Here is a 23700-nt window from a genome sequence, read left to right on the forward strand (position 1 = left end):
CCAGGGGACCAGACCCCAGGGGGCCAGACCAGACCCCAGGGGGCCAGACCAGACCCCAGGGGGCCAGACCAGACCCCACGGGGCCAGACATCAGGGGGCCAGACCAGACCCCACAGGGCCAGACCCCACGGGGCCAGACCCCATGGGGCCAGACCCCAGGGGGCCAGACCCCACGGGGCCAGACCCCATGGGGCCAGACCCCATGGGGCCAGACCCCAGGGGGCCAGACATCAGGGGGCCAGACCAGACCCCACGGGGCCAAACCAGACCCCACGGGGCCAGACCAGACCCCAGGGGGCCAGGCCCCAGGGGGCCAGACCAGACCCCAGGGGGCCAGACATCAGGGGCTGGACCTGTCCCCAGGGGGCCAGTACCAGATTCAGTGGGGGTTTAGAGCTTGATGTGTGTTACGTTCCAAATACAATGCTCTTGGTTTTAGATATGTTCAGGACAAGTTTGTTATCAGAGATCCATTTGAATACCATATGCAGCTCTTTGTTGGGGGCTGAGGTGATTTCCTCAACTGTGTGTGCAGACATATAGAGTGATGAATCATCTGCTTAGCTAGACAGACACAGGCTTTTTTACAAACAAGCGGATGATCATTTGTAAAAATCGAGAAGAGCGGTGGTCCTAGTGAAGAGGCCTATGGAATCCCACACTGTTTAAGTCTTGCATTTGAGAGGCTTCCGTCAAAGAAAACCATCTGTGTCCTATTGGTGAGGTAACTTTCAATCCATGCTACGGCAGATAGAGTCAAGCCATAACACATACGTTTCTTCAATAGTAAGCCACGATCAATGACATGAAAGGCAGCCATAAAGTCTAATAGTACTGCTCCTACAATATTCTGTTGATCAATATCTTTGATAGATGGATAGATGGATAGATAGATAGATAGATAGATAGATAGATAGATAGATAGATAGATAGATAGATAGATAGATAGATAGATAGATAGATAGATAGATAGATAGATAGATAGATAGATAGATAGATAGATAGATAGATAGATAGATAGATAGATAGATGGATGGATGGATGGATGGATGGATAGATGGATAGATGGATAGATGGATAGATGGATAGATAGATAGATAGATAGATAGAGCAAACCATGTCTACTGATGGGTCCAGAATGGATTACAATGATTACTGTAATAATATTAATTTTAGCACTAACAGAGTAGTGTAACACATTACTTTTCTAATTGCAGTAGCTCAAATGTGCCCACATACCCCACCAGACATACCCCCAGTGGTAACTGGGGGTATGTCAATCAAACAAACTCAAAATAACCCACAGTACTAGAGCCATAGTTGAATGGAACTCCCTTCCAGATCATATTTAAAAAATCCAGAACAAAGCTATCTTCAAACACAAGTGAAGCAACACCACATGGCTGTTTGCACTGAATCCTATTATGTATTACTAAATTTTAGGCAAGGCCAGGCAACTTTATTTATATAGCACTTTTCATACACAAGGCAGACTCAAAGTGCTTGACTATAAAAAAAATTCCCTTAAATACTATGGCAGAATAAAGAATACATTTATGTTTATTTTATTTATTTATTTTTTTCCACAATGTCTTGTTTTTTTTAACGATTTATGATGACTATATGCTCTGTAAGGTGACCTTGGGTGTCTTGAAAGGCGCCTCTAAATTAAATGTATTATTATTATTATTATGCATTATCATTCAACTTGAACATGTGTTTTTACAGTATAGAGTGGGATGACGTATGTTGGCCAACCCGGAAGTGAGCGTCGCCCTGGGTTCCCTTGACGACAAGCCAACGGGTTTTTCCATTGGATTTTGGATTATTGCAGACAATTTGGCATTTTTGAAGCACCTTCTCAAAAACTGAATATAAAAACTGAATATAAATAAATATAAATAACCGTGCATTGGTTAACCGAAATGTAAACCAATGCATTCTGAATGGGAGTGTTTCTCCGATTTTTCCATGCTACACAGAACGAAATGTAAACCCATGCAGGCTCCATGGTCATAATAATTTAAATATAATTAATCTCCTGAGTGTGTAGGGTGGTATTCTATGGTTGCTATGCTGGATGCTATCGACCGCAAAATGCTGCAAAGGGTAGTGCGGACAGCTGAGAGGATCAGCGGATGTGAGCTTCCCTCCATCCAGGAAACCTACAAGGCCCGGTGTGTCAGGTAGGCCCTCCGAATCATTGGGGACCCCAGCCACCCCAACCAGAAACAGTTTGAGCTACTGCGGTCAGGGAGGCGGTACCAAAGCCTAAGGGCCAAAACCCAGAGGATGACAAACAGTTTTTTCCCACAAGCAGTCAGACTCCTGGAAAAACACACTATCTATGTGGTTGATGGTTTATCTATATGGAAAATAAAAAAAAAGGAATGTCGCCTGACAGTATAACAAATGACTAAGGAAAGATTTTAGCTTCTGTCCTGATTCATGAGTCAACTGCTGTCAGTGGTTTTTGCCTGGTCCGCTTTCTTACGTTTCGATTGGGTTCAAATCGGGTCAAATCGCGCTCCTGCATTTGGATCAATGACCAACCAACACATGAGAACGATGAGACTCAATCGAGAGCTTCATTGACAGGTGGTCACAGGTTCCAAGTTGTTGAATGAAATAATGGTAGTAGCTCCACTTGTAGCTCCAGCGTAGGTGGCAGGGGAGGTGCACCTCTCTCGGACAAGAGGCAGGTGTTGATGGAAGCTCGCCCTGCCAGTATGGAGCGCAGGTGCGCCACCTATACTGCCTCTGTGTTCTCCGGCGGGAGGGGGGGGGGGGGCTGCTATGCCTGGAATGCCGGGTGCCAGATTGCGAGATGTGTGCTGGAACGCCAGGAATCTGCCCCCTTAGAGCCCTGGTGACCTCAGAGACCAGTGTGTTGTTTACAGTGTTGCAATCCTGATGTGTCTGACAAGGTGTCTGTCTTGCATGATGTCTGTCTCACATGCACTCTGTCTTACATGCTGCCTGTCTCACATGATGTCTGTCTCACGTGATGTCTGTCTTACATGCTGTCTGTCTCACATGCACTCTGTCCTACATGGTGTCTGTCCTACATGGTGTCTGTCTCACATGCTATCTGTCCTACAAGGTGTCTGTCCTACATTCTGTCTGTCCTACAAGGTGTCTGTCCTACATGGTGTCTCTTTCACATGCTGTCTGTACTGTTTGTGTCTTACATGATGTCCGTCTCACAATGCTGTCTGTCCTACATGGTTTCTGTCTCACATTGCTTGAATGTTTCCACCTGCCGGTGGGGTCCTCGTTGTGTTTGTATCACTAACCAGCTGTCTAATGTGTAACTCTGTAAGAACCTGTAGCTCTCCAGGGGGTCGATTTGTCGACAAGTTAATCATAGCGGACAAGCGGTCATTCTTAAAGAAAACACTACAGGACTGTACTCCAAAAGGGTTTTATTTTGGCTAATGGCCTGCGGAAAGAAGAGAGAAAGAATGAATGAAAGAGACATACATCATACACAGATAAAAAGACAGATAGGGGCAATATAGATATACATATATCTTTATATAGATATAAATAAATATATATATATGTATAGAGAGAGAGAGAGAGAGAGAGAGAGAGAGAGAGAGAGAGAGAGAGAGAGAGAGAGAAAGAGAGAAAGAGAGAGAGAGAGAGAGAGAGAGAGAGAGAGAGAGTGAGAGACAGAGACAGAGACAGAGATAGATGGATAGATCACACAATTGTCACACAATGTGAATCACTGTATAGTGAATTATTAAAGCACTGAAGTCATCAAAATAGGAGTACATTCACTGTGTTCTATAAACAATGTTTACACATATTATGTGTCATATCATTTCATACGCTAGAGATTACATTTATGTTTTGCCTTGATAGAGTAATCTTTAACCCATAGTTGATGTGATTTATTTTCCAAAAACTTAAATTGAGCATATTTCTTTAACATACATACATGCATGCATGCATGCATGCATGCATGCATGCATGTATGTATGTATGTATGTATGTATGTATGTATGTATGTATGCATCCATCCATCCATCCATCCATCCATCCATCCATCCATCCATCCATTCATACACTCATACACACATCCATCCATCCATCCATCCATCCATCCATCCATCCATCCATCCATCCATCCATACATACATACATACATGCTCCTACACCCTCCACCAACATGGTTCATATAATCAGACCTACTACACCACCAACATTGTCAATATAATTAGGTCACACTTTCAGCTTTCTATTGTGTGGTAAATACAGAGTTTAATAATTAGCTTCTCTGCTTGGGGTCCAGAACTCAGTCAACCTTTGCCTTGCAGTTCTTGCTAAATATTCCTAACCAACCTTTTGACAATTTTGTTGAAATTTTTTGAAAACTCTGGCTGCATGTGTTTGCCAAAAATGCAGCTTTCTCATTGACTTTATCTACGGTATTATCTGCTGTAGTTAAATGAGTTTTGCAGAGTTGGCTCCTATTGAATGCTGTTTTCTTCTACTGTTATGTTATATTGTCTTGCTTCAGCAGATGTACAAAGATAAAAGCCATGGTGGTAATTCAACTTTGAATAGGATGGAATCAACCTGCTCCCAGTGGGACCAGTTTGCTCCCAGTTGGAGTCAGTTGTCACCGAGGGGGTCATCGGAGGACCAACCAGGGTGTCGCAGACTCATAAGTGTTCTGAGCGCCTGTGTCCTGTCCTCTGATGACCCTTCTGGGAGTGGGCCTGTTGCAGTTCACCCAGGAGTGGAAAGCTATACTGTCACAAGACTTGAGTGTTATCTGGTACGGTTCAGGGTTTACCATTTAAGAAAATACAAAAGAGAAATGCCCCACGGAGGCTGTCTGTCCAGGACGCCCCTGGTTAAGTGTTATCAGAGGTAAGGCAAGGAGATAATTAGAACCCCTCTTCTTGTATGGTACGTTCTGCAGCCTGAAGGCCCGGCAGGATCCTTGCGGCATAGCTGCTCAAACCAAACAGTGAGCTGAACAGCTCCAATGGATACAGCTTGTTGGAGATTTCCATGCACCTGTGCTACAGTGGGGAAATGAATGAATGGGCGTTCATCCTGACTGCTGCACGGAGGGCCAGCTTTCAGCTCACATAGTCCAATACAAGGTGGTATTGTTGAGCACATGAGGGCTTCTTTGCATGGCCACTCTCCAAATGAGAACAACGAGTTAGTAAAGGTATGCAGGCTATATGGCTGGCTTGAATAATCTTTTAATGTTCAAATACTTTCAGAGCAAAAACATGCATTGTAATCCTTGATTTGTATTTAAACAGAACTGGGTCAAACTTTCAACAAATAAATAAACAAACATTTGACAGATTCACATTTTGTATGTTTGGTTTTTACAAAAAATATAAGGAAAAAATTGCGTCGTATAAAATTCGAACATTGTTTAAACATTGTCATAGGATAAATGTTCATTTCATGATGTGTCTTCACATGTTGAGAAGTCGTTCAGGGATAGGAGTTTAAATAGTCTTTCTTTTGGAAGGGTTTTGATGATTGATGATGAGGGTTTGGAAGATGGTCGATATTTACAAGTCAGGGCCCACGGGATCAGCAGGTGTTATGAACAACGGCAACACCGGGTTGGCGTAAACTCCTCATAGTTTCTTCGCTGGCGGAAAAGTTCCATCTTTTATTCTCACTTTTTACATTTCGGGATCCCCACGGCCTCCAATTGTCCGGTCATATTGAATCGGAACCCAGCTCAGTCTTGCGCGTCTTTCGCGTCGTTCCGTCTCCTCCCAAACACCGCAGACACGCTCCTCACGATGCCCTTGATGCCCGCAGGACCCTTCTTTAGGGCCCTGGTCTCCCGGATCAGTTCCAGCAGGCCGTGGAAGGCCAGCAGCACGCCGTGGTAGTTCTCCGCGGCGGAGATCTCGAAGAAGCCGCAGTCGGCCGTGAGGGCCAGGAGCCGGCCCTCCTCGCTGGACACCGTGCGGCGGTGCCGCAGGTCCCGCTTGTTTCCCACGATGATGATGGGGGGCGTTGCGCCGGGACCCCCCCTTGCCCGGGCCTGTCCTCTGAGACGCCGCACCTGCTGCTCCACCACGGAGAAGCTGGAGCGATCGCAGATGCTGTAGACCAGGATGAAGCCGTCCGCCCACTGGAGCTGTTTGGTGATGTTGTGATCGGCAATGCCCTCATTCTACAATAAAGAAAGATGTGGTCGGACATGTAACTAGTGACTTTGATTTGGGAACGTCTATAAGTGGTCCTTTTGGAGGCGGGATCCTCGAGACTCACCTGAGGACAGACGGAGTCCCAGATGTTGAAACAGATCTCTCGTCCATCGATCATGTCGCAGTGACTGTGTATCGACTCTGTATGAAGGATTTCACATTGAAGGTGAGTTAAGATAGTTGATTTAGAATCAGTTATGAAATAGGCAATGTAGGCCTACTGAAGCGAAACGTACCGATGTCTCCATATTCTCCGATAAATCTTCTGGTTAAGAACCGCACGGTGAGCGCTGAGGATAGAAACACACATGGCTTAGTGACGATGTTCTTGAGTCGTTTAAACACTTTTAGTTCATTTGGTTGAAGAAGGCATGAATGTTTTAACTTACCAGATTTCCCTACGTCTTCTGCTCCAATCAGGGCGATGTTCGCGTCGACTCTCTGAGGAGGCCCCTCCGATCTGCTCCTCGGAGAAGTCCCCTCCATAGTTCTGCTCCTCTGAAGCCCCTCCATGGCTCTACTCCTCTTGGTACCGGGACGCTGACTCTCTCTGACCACCATGTCGACCCGAATGCCTGCAACCCCGGAGCAGCAGGGAGGCCTATACACGGTGGACATGCATGGAGGGCGGACCTTCGGGAGGACAGGTGGGAGGGAGCCCCACGGGGCGTCCCTCTGACGTCAAACCCCGACTGACCTGCAGCCATGCCTGCAGCACGTGTCCTGGTGGATGATTGGACGGTTGGTCACATCGTAGTTGTCCGAAGAGTAGTTTTCAGAACAATTCTACTCCAAACGTATATAAACAGTATTTGCAATTCATATTGAAGGCGTTTTATTTGTACTTTAAATATAAAATTGTATTATAATTTAAAAAAAAATATTAAATGCAATCACAAAGGATAACAATATATAACATATCCTGTTTAGTCTGCTATTGAGCAATTCATTTTAGCAGACCCTTTAGTTCAATGGGACCAATTCAATTAAATGCATCCAGAGGCTGGGGTGAGAAAACTTGCTGAAAAGGACTAGAGGGAGGCTGTGGAAACGCAGTCTTGAACCCGGTTCCTTTATGCTGGTACCGTATTCCTGGAACATAACCTGACATATAAAAAAATCCATGGTCCTCAAATCATGCTCCTTTTCTGAAGAGCTTGAATGCAGGTTCCCTATTGATGTTATTTACCATGAACTCAACCCTTCTCCAGATGACTGCCTAGACTCTGCCTACCATGAGCAACACCGCCGGGGTCACTGGGGATTCAATCTCAAACACTTTCTTGCCATAATCGTTCAGAACCAGAGGCAAACCCATTTTTGCCAAACATTTCCATTTACTTTATAATTGGTGTAGCATGAAACATAACATTGATTTTGGCATTAATTTCAGGTTTATTAGGTCAATTATTTGCAAACATCTCAGAAACACTCAAACATTCATTAAATATTTCATATATACATATATCCTATCATTTATCATATAGTAAACAAAAAAATAATGGGCTCCATATGAAACTGACAATGCCACGTTTCTTCAAGTGATGTACTCAGTACTGAGCTGTAGCTGAAAACCTTCCAAATGTTCCTTTAGTTTTTCCCTCACATCTTCTCTCACGACTGTACCCAGAACATTCCCATTGGACGGCTCCAAGCCTCTGTTCGGTATGTCTTCTGGAACCAGCCCTAAATCCGTCTGGAAGGTCAGGTGTGGCTCCAGTAGAGTTTGCATATTTCCAGCCCCATCATCAGTGCTGTCCACACCTTTTAATCTGTCCTGGGTGGTGGCGGGCACGAGCAACAGCTGTCCCTCTGTGCTCTCCTGCACAAAAAACACTTGCTGGCAGGGCTCCTTGTAAAGCGCTGCACCCTTGGCTTGACCCACCATGGCACCGAAGTCGGCCAGAGCCGGGCGCTGGAGGCCCGCCTGAGCCTGGCCCTGCAGTAGGCTCCGGGAGGGGGGCAGCATTAAGGCGCTTTGAAGATGACTCGTTTTAAACCCGTCTCCGAGCGGTGCCTCCAGAACCATGAGCTGCACATGATCAGTGTTCACCACCAACTCTGGAGAACTCAATCGGTGTTCATGAATGACGGCCTTCCCTTCGCCATTTATAAACCTGTCCTCGTCACTTCCGGGGGGTTTAAGGAGCGGCAGCCAAGTGCAGCCCTCCTCTTGAGACCTCGCCACGCCACGGCGCGCACCAGAGAGTTCCCTTCTATCTGCAGCCCTGGAAACAGAGCGCGGACCTCCGTCGCAGCAGCCGTCCCCTGCTCTGTTGCAGCTGAAACAGTACTCCCCCACGTCCTCGTCCTCCGCGGCGTGCTCCCCAAGCCCGGCCTCCTCGCTCTCCATCTCCCCTTCGCTCTCCTCCGGCTGGGCCCAGAGCGAGCCGTCGCCCCCGGCCCGGGCGGCGGCGGCCCCCCTCAGCCGCCCGCCGCCCAGCCAGCCCCTCCTGGCCCTCGGTCCGTCGTCCGGCCCCGCGGGCCGCAGCCGCTTCTCCCGGAGCCGGGACAGCGTGCTCCGCAGCCGGTTCTCCCGGCGCCGCGCGGCGCTCAGCTGCCGCAGGGCCTTCTCCAGGCAGTCCACCGCGCGCTCGCAGCGCCGCCGCCACAGCAGGGGACACAGCTGGGCGTAGCTGTGCTCCCTCCGCAGGTAGAACCCAGGGGCAGGGGGCAGGCGCCGCATGTAGCGGGACGGGGAGGCGGGGCACTCGGCGGGCGGAGACTCTCGGGGGACCGGAGGAGAGGGACAGCCGTCCGTCAAGGAGACGGGCTGGGCCTCGGAGGTGGCCTCGTCCAAACAGGCCGGCGGGTGGAAGACATCGGCCTCCGCACACAGGCCGGCCTTCTCCTGCTTTAACGGTGGGGGGTCACGGATGTCCTCCCCGTTCTCGGCCTCCACGCGGTCCTCTTTGATTGTGACCGGTGGCTTCTGTCTGGAATATAGAATAGCGAGCTCGTAGCGTTACAACCACAAACGATTCAGGGCATGTGGAATTATTCCTCATTAGCCAATGCTACGACAGCTAAATAACGGACAGTTACAGAAAGCCTCTCTGCATAGTTATAGGATTAGATTTACACTCTGTTGTCTCTGAACCTCTTTGTTCATATTGTCAGTTTTCAAAATGAAACATTTGCATTTGACTATAGGCTAGGCGTGAGCACGATTGAGGCGTTTACTTGAACATTTTCAGAAACGTTTGAGAAAAAATAAAACGAGACCACACTTTTATGGAGAAACCAAAGTATATGGACCTAAGATGAAGCGCTTCCTTCTTCCGAGGGCGGCCGGGCCCTTTGCGTTTGGGCCCCAGCGACGCATCAAACACGGTAGGGAAGGCATCCTCTCTCAGCCTGCGGATTCCACTGTGAAGATAACCACGGCAGATACATTTGACTAAATGTCCCAGCAATAGTAGCCTCATGAGACCATCCTGATATTCAAATATGATTAACTTGATCAGAGATTCAGCCAATCAGAGTATTGCTAGTAAACTGGCCGAATCTGGTTGAAAGTAAAGCAGAAACATTTTGTTATCTGAGAAAAGCCGTCTATGCAGATTTCTGCTCTTCTTGTAACATTATTAGCCTCTGATAGGCAGAATATGTTCTGTAGCCTTGGGGCGTTTTCCATGAGAGTGAAGCGTTTATTCACATTTTTTCCCTTTTCCAATCACTAATTAAGCGGCAACTCGGCTAAGAACTGTGACCTTGTGGTTGCCTAGTAAGAGTGAATGAAAAAGACGCAGCAAGCTGCTTTTTTTATTAGTAAGTTGAACAAGAAAATGCAGCATGGTGCATCTCGTGATGAGCCAGTTAGATGGAGAGGGCAATGGAGGCCAGACCGCCGGAGAAACTGAATGTGAACCCGCAAAACTGGGATGGTCTCATGAGGCTTTAGCATTGTTCCTCACAATTCAAACTTTACACAATTAAAAATGACATAATGACATAACAATTCAAAATGACATAATCTGAAAATCACAGACCTGTATCCAGTGAGCTCAAAATTTTCTGGAGTAAAGTGTTTTGAGCAGAAGTAAACAAAGTCTGTTTGGGGGTCCCAAAGACCCTTGCGGTGTGAATTTGTAATCCATAAATTCCTTCGGCTGGCTCCCTTGGGCAATCTAGACAGAACAAAAATAAAGTTATGGACCATATTAAATTGTCATTCCTAACTGTGGAGATCCACAGAACACATTAAATAGCACTTCTTTAAATTATGGATACATAAATGATAACAGATGTGATCCAAGAGTTTTCATAGTTCTTACTTGTGAAAAGTAATGCCAGCCTTGCGAGTTTCACGGTTATCGCGAGATTTGCAGCCTCCAGCTGAGCAATGTCGAGGCATCTGCAATCCATCGTAGAACACAAAGTGTGATTCAATATAATTAGCTACTAGGTTAATTATTAGTTAAACAGAGACATTCAACTGAAAAAAATCAAAGTCACAACCAGAAGGTACTTCGTTGCTGTGTCTCCTTTAAGGAAATGACCTGACTTGCAGTGACCCAGGATAAGGACACATGATGGTGGTACAACTGGTTGTCTGCATGTTGGTACTGGTTGTCTGGGTGGCCGATGGTCGCCAAGTGCTCATTTTCAGTGAAATAACTTGCACTTGAGAAACGAATAGCTTTTGGATATTTTGAATTTGACCATTAATTTGTGACGGTTCGACATAAATGTGTAATGACCAACATGTTACGTCGTGGTCTCCATCTTAGTGCTGGTACAAGGGTTTAGCTCACTGTTAATGACCAATAACATGACCCACACTAGGCTTTTCGTGGTACCTGATATTTATATGGGTTGGACGCAACGCTCAGTCACATACAGTCAAACATGAACGGAATACTACAGAAACTACAACGGATATCTAGGTGAGAATATTGCAGTAAAGACCTTTGTGCTGACGCTCTGGACCTCACGAAGATGGCGGTTCTTCTCTTCCGCTCCAGGGCTTCTTCCTCTACGGTGCAGTTAGCCGACCTGAATCCCATTATCGCCATCTAGTGTCAAAATGTAAATATGCACCCACCCCCACTGTTATCAAGAACAAAAAAAAGAGAGAGAAGAAAATACTAACCCCTTGCCAGATATTGTATATAACCCCCTCGTATTATTGTTGGACTAAATGTAGATGGTGTATGTGCAATGAGTATCTAGCCTACACAACAGCAACTCCCTGAATGAGACATTGGCACAACATCTCTTCATTAAAGCTGACGGCCAGTACAGCTTCAGATTCATGTTAGGATATTTGAGAATGTGCATCCCAATAATTCGCAGTTTGACCACATCAAACATGAGTCAAACATGGTAGGACAATCATAACAACACATGTTTTCCCCCAAGAATTATGGCCACAGTGCGTGAACGAAAGAATCCCTTGATGTTTTTTCTTCAAGAGAATGAAAGAAGGCGTGCTCCTGATTATATCCCAGAGGGCTATGAGACGCACATGAAAACAATTTGGCTGACAGTAGAACCTGAGACCAATGGCATTCGAACAAATCATTCTCGATGATGTGCTCATAGAAACTGGAGACGCTGCCACTGGCAGGCAGGAAGCTGAGTCAGGCCTTCGCTATGTTCCAAATGACTGCTTTTACAAAACGCAGAGGAGAGAGTATTTCATGGGACACTCCACGAAACCCACACAAAGCACACAAACACACTCTGGACAGCATCCACAGGCTGTGTCCTCCCTCGAGGGACGGATCGGGTTTGAATCCGTCAGAGTTCAAGGACTCTTCTAGCAGGCATCACAGTTGCAACAGCAGTGTCGTGGCAACCACGTAGAGGTCAGTACTTCTTGGTGGCGGTGGTACAACATGAGCAGCCGGTCTTTCTCCTCTGAGACACCACCTTTGGAGGCAGGCGGGACACCTGGGGCGGTCATCCTCCATGTCAATGATGACCATGGAAACAGACAAGCCCTGGCCATTGAATCCAAAAACCAGGTGTTTGTTGTTGTGAATGAACTGTTTTCATGTTGCCAGATTGGATCACATTATTGATTAACTCTATACATACTTAGAGTTGTTATTTGAGTGTTATTGGTTGGAAATGGCCTAGCCTTCCGTTACCTATTAGTTAATGAAATGCTTAGTGAGAATACGTGTTGCAGTTTAATGTTTTTGCCTCTGTATGATACGGTTTAGATTACATACCACTCCACCAGCTCATGTCTGATATATCTGCCAGACATGGATGCAGTGCTTCTTGTGAGGCTGGGGCTTTAAATAAGCACCCGATGCATTATGACGTTTAAATAAGTGAAACGATAACTTGTATGGTGAGGCTTATGCATTTGTAAACACAGTAAATAGGATTACAAAAATATAATTGTGTGTTTGTCTTTAATGAAATAAAGGTGCAGGATGTAATTGAGTATTCAAAGAAAGGTTGCATATCAAGAAACTGTATAAACAATACAAAAATGCAAATTGGCCCAAACTGTAATATTCAGGCATGTCTATGAGTATCGAGTGTTGTACGAAACCTTTGCACTAATATCTTCATATTGCCACATTTGATGAAATGATAAAGCTTGAAGACATCCCAATAATTTAAACCAAAAATAAATTCTTTGGGGTACTTTACTTTCTTCAAAATTTTATTTAATAAATGGTGTAAGGTATCCTATGGTGTCACATTGGCCAGTACACATATAACATCGTTGTATAAATACAGATTAAAAGTCATATTGAGGAGCAATAGAACAAACACAACTTTCTATTGTACACAAATTTGGCGAAGGAATTAGTCTTGAGTCTTTCATTCAAGTTCTAACACTTAAATGAGATAATCCCAAATTGCATTTGAGTTGAACTCCAATATGCATGATCTGTTGTTTATTACTTCAGGGTTAATTAGAATATACCACTATCTTAAAGCTTTAATGCTCAAGTAAAGAAAATACTGTAAACTTGATTATTGCTGGATGTCATTTAATGAACATGCGATGAAAAGGTTTGCTTCAAATGAACCAGAATGCTTACTTCAGATATGTTTATGTAAAGAAATTGTAGTCGCTGTATTTCAGACACGGAGAAAGGGTGTAGTTCATGATGCTGAAAGCCTACATTATAGAGAAACCAAACAAAACTATAAACACAGGAATGGCTCTCTCTGGTTAAATACCATTTGTCGCAATATATGTTGTAATTTCTTGTTTAGGTTTTTGTATTTTTGGAAAGTTAAAATTGTAAACATCTGAAACTGGTGCCATTCACTATTGCAAATCAGAAAGGGCGAATTGTACAGGCTCTGGCAGGGAGCGAGTCCTCTCCTGGGACTGATGGGTTACTGCTGCCCTGCCAGCGTCCTGACGGTTAAAGGCTGGGATGGCTAAGCCGAGATGAATAGATGGTAAAGGTGCCGGATCCCGGGCCCTTACAGCACGATGCAGCTGCATTTGGACACCTTGTCGAGGCTGCTCAGACCGTACTGCTGGGTGGCTTGTGATTGGATCAGACTCCAGAAGCGCTCAAAGGACACGCCCTCCCCATCGCCAGACACGCCCATCTTCTGGAGCATCTCGCTCCATCCCGCGTCCGTGCCAACGGTCTGTAGGGAACAGGGTGGGTCGTTCATTTTATTAAATAAAGCTTGATAAAAGGTTTGACACCCTAAACTCCAAAACTAACCAAACAATATTACTTATTTGTGTGTCAACTACGAGATCAACGAGATCCAACATTAATAGTGTTCCTAAAAAGTTGATAAGGTAAGATTTAAGAGTTATTATTTGATTGATTCCTTGGAAATAGCATAGCCATCTGTCAGCCATTAGTCAATGAAATGCACAGTGAGAACATCTGTTTAGCTTCGACTGTGCCCGCCTCTGTATGAGACTACATCGATTTTAGACCGCTTCCGCTCCATTTCTGACGACTCAGGATTTCTCCTCCATGATAGGTTCAGGAGAACCTGCTTACCAGTCAATCTAAGGTGAGTGAAACTCAAGACTTCAATGGGGGAGGACAAAGGGAGGGAGGAAGTAGAGAGGGAGGGGACGTCTTTTGGTTTAGTCTCAGTATCTCTCTCTTCTGCTCTCTCTTTCCAACGGTTGAATCGTATCTACAGCAACTAAAACCACGGCTTTTTGAGATTAACCCAAACAGGATCATGCACCAAGCATGGAGTGGGCTCATATTGAGAATGTACGCTCTGTTTTGATAGGGTATTAAAAATGTCTCCAATATCTCCCTCTGAATCTCCATTCTCTGGAGTAGTGTTTGAATGTATTCTGCCATTGTACGGCTCCTTAAATATACTACTTTTCAAACTTCAGAGTCCATCTGTGAGTGCAGCTCCCATAAGCTGGGTGTTGTCAGACCACACCCTACAGCTGGGATCAGTGGTGGGCGGGGCAAGGCCAGTGCACATGCTTACAGGAGAGGGGAAGACAGGCTGTTGCGCAATTGACAACCACACCTTGGTGCTCTCGTTGCGTCTCACACAGACACATACGCAGACACACTACTCGCTCTTCAAGCTAAACCCATTGACCCATGACTTTTGAGGTATCGTAGTTATAGGGTTGTGATCATTATTTAGTCGGCTCTGCTTAGTTCGCCGTTGAACTGTGTCAGTGTTCTTAATTATGTTAAGATGAAAAATGTACTGTCGCTGTATTCATCGGTTCTTGCTTGTGAAAGAGGGGAATAAATACAATACAAATAAAGATTCACACCATTCAATTCAGCTATGACACAGACATAATGGTGCGTCAGACCTGGGTCTAGAAAACTCCTATTTGACCTGTTGTTCAGGCACCGGGGGGGTGAGGTGACGAGGTTTACCGTGGCCAATGTGGGCATCTGGGAGGAGACCAGTCCCTTGAACTCGTCCGCCTTCAGAGTGGCTCCACTGCCAGCCTTGTGGAACTCGTCCACCATTGTAGAGATGGCCTTCTCGAGATCTGTGCACTACGGAGAGGTGAAGAAGCAGAAGATGGTTAAAAGGATGATTCCAGAAGGAGAGCCTGTAGTGTGGGATACAGGATGTGGGTGACTAATTTTGGAAACAAGCCACACCAACGCAGAAAGACCGGCAACATTCCATTCAAACATAGCGATGTTTAAACGGGCTTTCGCACAAGCTAACACAAACCAACGGATCTGATGACAAAGTGAGCACACCTGTAATTTTACTCCCATGACCATGTACTTAATAATGTAATAAATAATAACATTAATCTGTTATATATAATAATTTTTGATTGATGCATGTTTGATGCACAAGCAACCACAGTGGTCCATCTCTGTGTCCGTTTCTGGTATGACTCGGTACTATGGAATGTGAATGACAGTCAAAAGCATCTACACAAACATGCACGCAGACACTAGCACACGCACCCACTACGTCAAAGTGTCTGTAGGCTACCAACTTTGTAAAATAAAATACTTTTACTCGACAATTGTGCTAATACCATTATTAAATGTTGTTCTTGATTGGATGCTGTCTCTGTTGTCAACATTGAGTGAAATATATCTGAAACTAATCAGAACCCTGATTAGCTAGTTGGTTGATGACCGTCTACCATACACTAAATAATTACTTTAACACATAGCATTATGTTCAGTTCTTCAACTTTGTTCTCTAAAAAGGTCGATGGCCAGTGTATTCGATTACGTGGGATCAACAAGGGCAAACCTACTCTTTTAATGTACTTCCAGACCCATAAACCATACTTTAGTGAACGTATGGATTTGCATGAGAAAATCCACATGGGTGTATTAATTTTAGGCTTACGTTTTACAAGGTAGTTTCCAAGGTATCAAAAACTCTAATTTAACCTCGGCCCCGCCCTCCTTATAGTGCATCCATACTTGTATAACAGGTTAAAAAGTAAACTGCTGCTGTGGGGTTATAAGCCAGTTGGCAATTCCACTTTTAATAGGGGATCTGCCATGTCCAACATGGCTTTTATTAGGCCTATGAAATACAGTTGTGCATAACTTACACTCAGTATGTACAGAGCTACGCCTTTTGTGATAAATTGTTTTCTGTTGATGCTTCAAATCCCATCCCATTGAACAACATCCTGTGAGGACATTTCAGATGGTACACACTGTAAAGTAATTAAAACACCCACAATGCTGGGTTACTCGTGTAAAAGTTCGGATGAGGAGCTCCATTGATTCATAATATCAGCGAATTCCTGCGTGTATTCTGCATTGTGAGCTCAGGTTTACTAGACAGCCTGGTGGCCCGAACCTGGGGTGAGGCTGGAGAGCAGGCCTCTGCTGAAACGTAACTTTACTATCCAAATCAATAATCGTCGGTCATGTGATTGTTCTCTGAATAAAATACTGTTTCTGACAGCAGTGTTGTAGTGAGGGGTCTGTCACATTGTGACCATCGATAGCTAGGACGTCTCGGGACGTCCTGGAGTGAAACTCCACGCAGACGGTGGAGCCTCGGTCTGCTTGAGGACCTCCGCCCGGTTCTGTCCTGAAGATCTGACCTGCAGCTCAGAACCCGAGTCACACTAGGACTGTCTCCTCGTACACACGCTGGTACAAAGTCACTTATTCTGTAGTCTTGGTTCAGATGGATTAAGCAGACCAAGTCAAATTATTGAGGAATAAAAGATGATCTAACGTCGACGCGATAAACTGTAATTGGCTTAATATTCTGCACTGAGAAACTCATGTTGCGTTCATGAAATCTTTCCAAACCAAACTTGGGCGGAGTGTGAAGTCGTTGAACTTCGGCTACTTCAAGGGACAAAGTTGTTGAATAGTAGCACAAGTTATAGGAAATGACTGTAACTAGAAGTACTTCAACCGGACCAATCCTCCTATTAGTTTACGATGAATAAAGATTGAAGCCTTTAGCCTTACCTGAACCATGTTGGATGTTGGGTTGTTTTAGCTTGAAGTCTGAACCGTCCTTCTTTCTCCGGGAGCGAAATGTTCCTTCTCTCTTCAGTTTCCCATTCCTCTGTGACTGGCTGGCTGCATTCCTAGATACTCCCTCAAAAAACAAAAAAAAAACTGGATCCGTTTCAGTCAGGAAGAGCTTGGACCAGATCACAGACTAACACCTTCTGGGACCTTACATATAAGAACATTCGACCTTGCCAATGTTATTTACCCCATATCCTGATTGTGTTTTGTTATATCGATATTTATAGAGGACGAGCAATAATTTCCACATCTGGAATTATTTATGAGCTCAAAAGTTGACACGTGTTTTTCGCACTGAAGCCCACCCTAGATCAGCATGACGGGGGGGGGGGGGGGAGCTCTGCTTTGGACGGTTATGTTAAGTGGTCTGTGTTTACGATGCAATATTTTATCTATTGTTCTGTGTTTGCACATCTCCCCTGCAGCTGAATGGCCTAAACCGTGTGTGATAGGTTTGATGATGCCACAGAGCTGTGTGTGCATGCCCAGCCTAACCCGCCCCCGGGTGGGGTGGGGTCGGCGAGGAAACAGGTTCTGGCAATCCGGTTTTCTGACTTGGAGTGAGATTGTGTAGACTAGAGGGATCAACGCTTTTAGCGCCAATGGTTGGTTTCCATAGGAGAGGCATGTCTGAATAATCTTATCTGCTCCTTATATTTAAACACCAAATCATTGCACAACGACTTGGTGGTTATCTTCGGTTGAGTGGACGTTGCTACAAGTAGTTTATAGCGAGACCAGCAAATCCTGACATTGTCCATGTCCGAGTGTAGGTGTCGGACGCTCATGTCCATTTGCGCGTAGGTGTGTCAGACGCTCATGTCGAGGTCTGAGTCGCCCATGTCCATCTGCCGGGACGAGACGCAGAATCCCTGAAAAGCGACACGTAGGCGGCCGCACCCCGTTGAGCGAACCAGCCCCCCCCCCCCCCAGGATACCAACAAGGATTTGATTTGGCGCAGTTGTTTCAATGGCTCAAATAGTCTATTATATAGAAAACATTATATGCAGACTCCGCTGCAGAAAGACAAGCGCAGTACCTCATTGGTATATTTTAAAACCCAAGACTCTACCCCAGGTTGCTGTCCATGTGCTACAACTCACTGTGCCCTTATCAGGGCTGACTACATGCAACTTGCTTTAGATTGCGACGGCCACCCACTCAAACCTAGCCTTCTTTGCCACCGCAAACGAATTATTTAAGCAATTAATGAACCCTTTACATTAAGCATTGAATGCCCCCTCCCCATGCTAGGAAATAATCACAAGCTGTGACCTGTACTCAATGAGTCATGCAGAAGTTAATTTCAGCAAAACAAACAAGTTCAGGAAAATTGCATTATACTTTAAGTGGATCAGAAAATAAGGCCACGTTTTGGTACCATTTCATTTTATTGAAACTGACTGACATGACAGGAAATTTTGTAGAGAAGTCGATTTTTTTCATTTCTTGGTCTGCTCATCAAGCATCAACGAAAGCTGCAACATGAGAAGATATGCACATTAAGAACACATACAAAGCCATGAAGGGTATAGATTTGAGTCACTTTAACTGCAAATATTGTTGCTCCTGAAGATGAGAAATAAGCTATATAAAGCTAATGTACAACCATCAGCAGAGAGCAATTGCTTTGGGACCATTGCGTAAGGAACAGACTTGGGATAGTCACTGGCCCTCTTTGAAAAATGGTCCGTTGTTCAGGCATCAGAATACCATCTCATACCTTCATCTAGAACTGCTATGACGGTGCAGCCACGATCCACATGTTGTAGGTCAGTCTGGACACCACCTGTAAACACACATTCATGTTTAATAATTAAAACAAAATACAAGTTGCTCATCAGTAATCACTTAGACAGACATCTCATACGACTGAATGCCAGTCGAGGACACTTTATTTAGATAAGATGTTCCCAGCAGGTGTCCACAGCAGTGTTGCTAGCGGAACCCACTGGAATAGATCTGCTTTATGGTCATATCCACAGCAAGATGGGAACAAGGATCCTAAATGCCTTGGTAAATGACCAATACAAAGTTCAAACTAAGACCCACCAGATGAGTCTTCATGTATTTTAGACTATGCAGTGCTTCATTCAGTATGAATTAAGAGAAGTGTTCAATACCTGAAGGACGGCCACCAGCATGTGTTCCTTCCACAGAGGAGGGTGAACCCATAGCCGTGCCTGTTGGTCCAGAAGAAGCAGATCAGTCACATTGCCAAGACTACAGTCCAACACAAGTCAATAGTAAAAGGCTAAAAAAACACTTATGGAAGTATCTGGCTATAATAAGCCTGTAATTATTTCAAACTGTTTAGATTATTTTATTGGACGACTACATGCATGCCTCAGTGTGCACTCATTAGACATGCCGAAGTCACCGAAGGCCAGGCAGACCCACTTAAATCCAGCGTCATACATTTGAGAGTGGTGGGAATTTTTCAATTGCACAACATTTAAACTTCAATGACTAATTTCTAAGATTAATTAAAAATGCTCCCAAAAGTTCATAGGCCTGGCATAAACTATGTAGGGCTGAAAGTAATATTTTTAGCCGTTCGTAACATTTATAGAAGCTACTAGATTGGTTGCCTACACAGTTAATGTGGCAGCAAGTTTACCAGGACTCCAAGCACTGGCAGCAAGGAGACCAACGATGCCAATACTGCGTTCTTCTCGCACCGACTTTTGAACAGACCAGTTGGAGAAGCAACTGTCTGCAGATACTGCAGTGCTTCACTCAGGAACAAGAGCCCAGAAGTAGTTCACTCACCTGGGCCATCAGTGGACTTCTGCTTGATTTCCCTGCGTCAGGGACCCTAGAAACAAGTTGAAAGCAGAATTAATACACAAGCGCCCCCTGGCACAAAGCAAAGATTGTCGTTCCAGGAAAAGGAGTTGAATTGTTCTGTCGTTTTATCCCACCTGGTAAATTATAGTCACCACATGGGTAAAGCAAACTACAGCTTAGTCTGTGAGGCATTTCCAACGATATGGCCCTATGGTAGAGGGTCCATCGGGATAGGCCTCAGTACAGAGAATATAGAGTATAGTGAGGAATGGAAAGATATAAAACTCACTCAGCCAAGTTCCCAACCAAGGTCTCCCCTTGAGAACAGCACTGCAGCCTCCACTAGGCCACATGTCTGACCTGGTCATCAAGGGACCTGAGGAACAAATATAACAGTCTAAATTACATATTTATCAAGAATATTAAGAGCTACATTACAACTGGTAGACCTTTTAACATAAAAATCCAAGCTGCGACTGGCTGCAGATAGCATAGTGTTTTCATTTAACAAAAAATAACACGTATACAAAATATAAATCTTAATATAAACTAATTGAGCAACTCCTCTGTACCATATTAACTTTCAGCACAAAACCTATAGAGAAGTGACATTTAAGCTATCACTTGCAAATGAGATTTAAACTGTTTAAATTAAAGAAATGTCAAATTAAAGCAAGGGTAGGCCATTCACTTTTGAAATCAGTTTGCTGCGACTACATCCCAACTCATTGAAATGTAAAATGCTCAAGACACCAAATGTATTCATTGTGGCTGTATCAAGCCTGTTAAATCATTTCAACCAACCCAAGTGAGCTTATTTGTTCGACTACATACATTCATGCATACAGTCTTCCAAAGCCTGTGCAAATATATCATATTTTCAGCCATCTTTCCCATCATTTATGGCAGTTACTAGATTGGTTGCCTACATAGTTAGTGTTGCAGCAAGTTTACCAGGACTCCAAGCACTGGCAGCAAGGAGACCAACGATGCCAATACTGCGTTCTTCTTGCACCGACTTTTGAACAGACCAGTTGGAGAAGCAACTGTCTGCAGATACTGCAGTGCTTCACTCAGGAACAAGAGCCCAGAAGTAGTTCACTCACCTGGGCCATCAGTGGACTTCTGCTTGATTTCCCTGCTTCAGGGACCCTAGAAACAAGTTGAAAGCAGAATTAATATACAAGCTCCCCCTGGCAGAAAGCAAAGATTGTTGTTCCTGGAAAAGGAGTTGAATTGTTCTGTCGTTTTATCCCACCTGGTAAATTATAGTCACCACATGGGTAAAGCAAACTACAGCTTAGTCTGTGAGGCATTTCCAACGATATGGCCCTATGGTAGAGGGTCCATCGGGATAGGCCTCAGTACAGAGAATATAGCGTATAGTGAGGAATGGCGAGTTAGCCTATAGGTTCCCCTCCCATACCACACCTGACTGTTCCGAACCTTATTTTGAATTTCTTTATTTTGTTTTCTAGTTTATTTTCTATATGCATTGTATATGATGTAAAGTGCCTTTGAGGGACCTCCCAAAATAGCACTTTATAAATCCTATCCATTATTACTGCCATGGACTTGGATTAAATATTGAGCATTCCATAATTACCATGAAGCCTCTCATGGACAATGGCACTCCTGCTTCCAGAAGGCCGCTCAAAGGAGATGCTCCACATGGCATCAGACCTGGTCATCAAGGGACCTGCAGAACAAGAGCATGCTAAATTACACATTTCTTAAGAATATGAAGAGCTACATTTTAGCTACGTCGTTCATAGAAATAAGTGTCATTCACGAGGTCAGAGCAGTTGAACTATTTCAGCTAATCATTACGACACAACATTCCTCTTGCATACTTCATGCAACTTACCAACATGTCAGATGACTATCAAGGGTACCTTGCATGTTGATCTAAAAACAAAACAAGAGAATAGAAAAATGTTATCTAAATTCTTAAGATGCTTTGGCAGAATGAAGAAAAAAACAATTCAAGAACATCATTGTCAACTCTTCTTAGTAACACTGCTGTTGATTGACACAGCAGTGGGTTGCAGGAGATGAGATTAATCTGTGCACAGCAACGTCAGGTAAGCCCACTGAATCAAGGCCCAACTTGAGCGCAGCACGCAAATCTACACATTTAAGCAAAAATGGGTTCAATACTTACATGGCTTTTACCCCGACTTCTTGGAATCATCGTAGTATTCCAAAAATATCCTGAAAATACAAGGGCAACACTTCAACATAACGCAAGTAAAATAATGAAAATAGTCGCAGCTGACCTAATTAGCATGTGTCAGGCCTCATTGTCACGATACAGCAACTGAAGCGCCGTAGTGAAAGCTAAACCTGAGTCAGTCTAGCCACGGCAGTTATGGTACTGACCAATGGGAATGGACATTCCTAAACTGAGTGGCCCTCAAGTGTAATACCAAACTACAGAGATCAATATTGCTGTTGCTTTGGAGTAGAATGAAACGCCCATGAAAACTAATATTGAAAAAGTGAAAATATGGCCATTAATTTGCGTGACATTGATTTATAAAGAAGTGGGTTAGGCAAATCTGCAAATGCAAGCAATGCAACTATAAAAAGGTGCTCCATTCGCAGTTTGCGCTAACGCTAGGGATCTAGCATCGTGGGTAGCTAGCCTTAGCCTCGAGTTCACAATGAAAAATAAAATTAAATGTGGGGAGTAGGTACTCTACAAATCCGCAGCATTTTTACACATGATGCATTACTGCCCTGATGGATTAACTAATCACAAATGGATTAGGTACCTTTCCTTAATTTAGGATCACCACGTGGTGATACGAGTCTCTGCATGCATACCAGTTACAGACTACAATAAGTACATTGTAAAACAATTCTAAGAATGGAATTAATTTAGGTCTGAATACATGCATTTTACTATGCTAACCGATGTTCATCTGCAAGAATCTGAATTAATACTCAGCTCACCGTGGTACTACGACTGTAGAACATCGAAAGCAGTCGAGAAGAACTTCCTTAAAGACGACGGTGTACTATATATACCCTGAATTACGACACTTTACCTTCTTACGGCAAACGCAGTTCCGGCCGGTATACCTTTCACAATAATGGTGCATGTATTTCCGCTTGGAGATTTTTCGACAGGCAATAAGTTTAATAGGCCTACTAGACGCATAGCATGCATATCAAATTCATATGGATTTATGAATGAACACGAAAACGTTCACTTGTATGTATTTCTCCTTCCTGAAATTATTATTATTATTATTATTATTATTATTATTATTATTATTATATGCATGTGGTAAGTTAACTCTGTGTTATAACAATGAAATAGATGGACGGATAATCTAGATCAACATAGACAAAACAAGATGTAGTTATTTTACAAAAAAAGCTTTTGATGCGTCCCAAACACTGCTGCTCAGGACTGTTCGGTCTGTGAGGCAGCAGCTCTCTTGGCCATGACCAGCTTCAGATCATCGACTACACCTGAATGAATGAAGCGGTGCTCTTGCGGCTGACGCTGCCTCCTGATAGGCTGGTAGGTAACACGGATGAATAAATAGGATTGGTTCCACAACAAAAAATGTCCCAATGTCTCGAATAAAACACATTGTTGGTTGGCATCACGTTTTTTTTAATGTTACATGTTTTGACAATATGACCTTCATCATTATATCTACTTCAAAGAAACCAAAGAGGTTAAATATTTTAAATACTTTTATTAACTGGAATCTAGGCCTTGGGGTCATGGCAGCTACCTTCAAACATACCC

General features: G+C 44.2%; 3 protein-coding genes and 4 non-coding genes across 9 annotated transcripts; all 7 read right to left on the minus strand.

Moving 5' to 3' along the window:
- Positions 1–5215: 5215 nt before the first annotated feature.
- On the minus strand, positions 5216–6881 carry zgc:64022 (Ras-related and estrogen-regulated growth inhibitor-like protein). The gene is made up of 4 exons (XM_060043673.1): positions 6599–6881; positions 6446–6499; positions 6274–6350; positions 5216–6175 (listed from the first exon to the last, which is right to left on the minus strand). The coding sequence occupies exons 1-4, from the start codon at positions 6825–6827 to the stop codon at positions 5732–5734; spliced, it is 804 nt and encodes a 267-aa protein (XP_059899656.1). The 5' UTR covers positions 6828–6881; the 3' UTR covers positions 5216–5731.
- Positions 6882–7580: 699 nt separating this feature from the next.
- thap7 (THAP domain containing 7) lies at positions 7581–11613 on the minus strand. Of its 3 annotated transcripts, none has more exons than XM_060043668.1 (5): positions 11012–11613; positions 10487–10566; positions 10202–10339; positions 9468–9578; positions 7581–9145 (listed from the first exon to the last, which is right to left on the minus strand). In XM_060043668.1, the coding sequence occupies exons 2-5, from the start codon at positions 10564–10566 to the stop codon at positions 7747–7749; spliced, it is 1728 nt and encodes a 575-aa protein (XP_059899651.1). In that variant the 5' UTR covers positions 11012–11613; the 3' UTR covers positions 7581–7746. The 3 variants fall into 3 exon arrangements, with proteins under 3 accessions (XP_059899651.1, XP_059899650.1, XP_059899649.1); XM_060043667.1 differs by having other exon boundaries at positions 10671–11613; XM_060043666.1 differs by having other exon boundaries at positions 11121–11610.
- A 950-nt stretch (positions 11614–12563) lies between these two features.
- On the minus strand, positions 12564–17260 carry s100v2 (S100 calcium binding protein V2). The gene is made up of 3 exons (XM_060043674.1): positions 17075–17260; positions 15029–15154; positions 12564–13790 (listed from the first exon to the last, which is right to left on the minus strand). Exons 1-3 carry the CDS (start codon positions 17081–17083, stop codon positions 13617–13619), a joined length of 309 nt encoding a protein of 102 aa, XP_059899657.1. The 5' UTR covers positions 17084–17260; the 3' UTR covers positions 12564–13616.
- A 2481-nt stretch (positions 17261–19741) lies between these two features.
- LOC132451773 (small nucleolar RNA SNORA8) lies at positions 19742–19876 on the minus strand. The gene has a single exon (XR_009524224.1). It is a non-coding gene; the product is annotated as a small nucleolar RNA SNORA8 (small nucleolar RNA).
- Positions 19877–20041: 165 nt separating this feature from the next.
- LOC132451774 (small nucleolar RNA SNORA18) lies at positions 20042–20173 on the minus strand. The gene has a single exon (XR_009524225.1). It is a non-coding gene; the product is annotated as a small nucleolar RNA SNORA18 (small nucleolar RNA).
- Positions 20174–20865: 692 nt separating this feature from the next.
- LOC132451772 (small nucleolar RNA SNORA8) lies at positions 20866–21000 on the minus strand. The gene has a single exon (XR_009524223.1). It is a non-coding gene; the product is annotated as a small nucleolar RNA SNORA8 (small nucleolar RNA).
- Positions 21001–21165: 165 nt separating this feature from the next.
- Positions 21166–21297, minus strand: LOC132451775 (small nucleolar RNA SNORA18). The gene has a single exon (XR_009524226.1). It is a non-coding gene; the product is annotated as a small nucleolar RNA SNORA18 (small nucleolar RNA).
- Positions 21298–23700: the final 2403 nt, after the last annotated feature.

The sequence above is a fragment of the Gadus macrocephalus genome, chromosome 22, assembly GCF_031168955.1.
Source record: "Gadus macrocephalus chromosome 22, ASM3116895v1".
NCBI lineage: Eukaryota > Metazoa > Chordata > Actinopteri > Gadiformes > Gadidae > Gadus > Gadus macrocephalus.

Excerpts from the sequence above, each read along its gene's own strand:
- zgc:64022 (XM_060043673.1), bottom strand. The coding sequence starts at position 6,827 with ATGTCCACCGTGTATAGGCCTCCCTGCTGCTCCGGGGTTGCAGGCATT. Across the intron at positions 6,351-6,445 it reads CGGAGAATATGGAGACATCG|AGTCGATACACAGTCACTGC; the intron begins GTACGTTTCGCT and ends TCCTTCATACAG. Across the intron at positions 6,176-6,273 it reads GGGACTCCGTCTGTCCTCAG|AATGAGGGCATTGCCGATCA; the intron begins GTGAGTCTCGAG and ends TCTTTATTGTAG.
- thap7 (XM_060043668.1), bottom strand. The coding sequence starts at position 10,566 with ATGCCTCGACATTGCTCAGCTGGAGGCTGCAAATCTCGCGATAACCGT. Across the intron at positions 10,340-10,486 it reads GCTGGCATTACTTTTCACAA|ATTGCCCAAGGGAGCCAGCC; the intron begins GTAAGAACTATG and ends TGTTCTGTCTAG. Across the intron at positions 9,579-10,201 it reads TTTGAGCTCACTGGATACAG|TGGAATCCGCAGGCTGAGAG; the intron begins GTCTGTGATTTT and ends TTATCTTCACAG.
- s100v2 (XM_060043674.1), bottom strand. Across the intron at positions 13,791-15,028 it reads AGATGCCCACATTGGCCACG|ACCGTTGGCACGGACGCGGG; the intron begins GTAAACCTCGTC and ends TGTTCCCTACAG.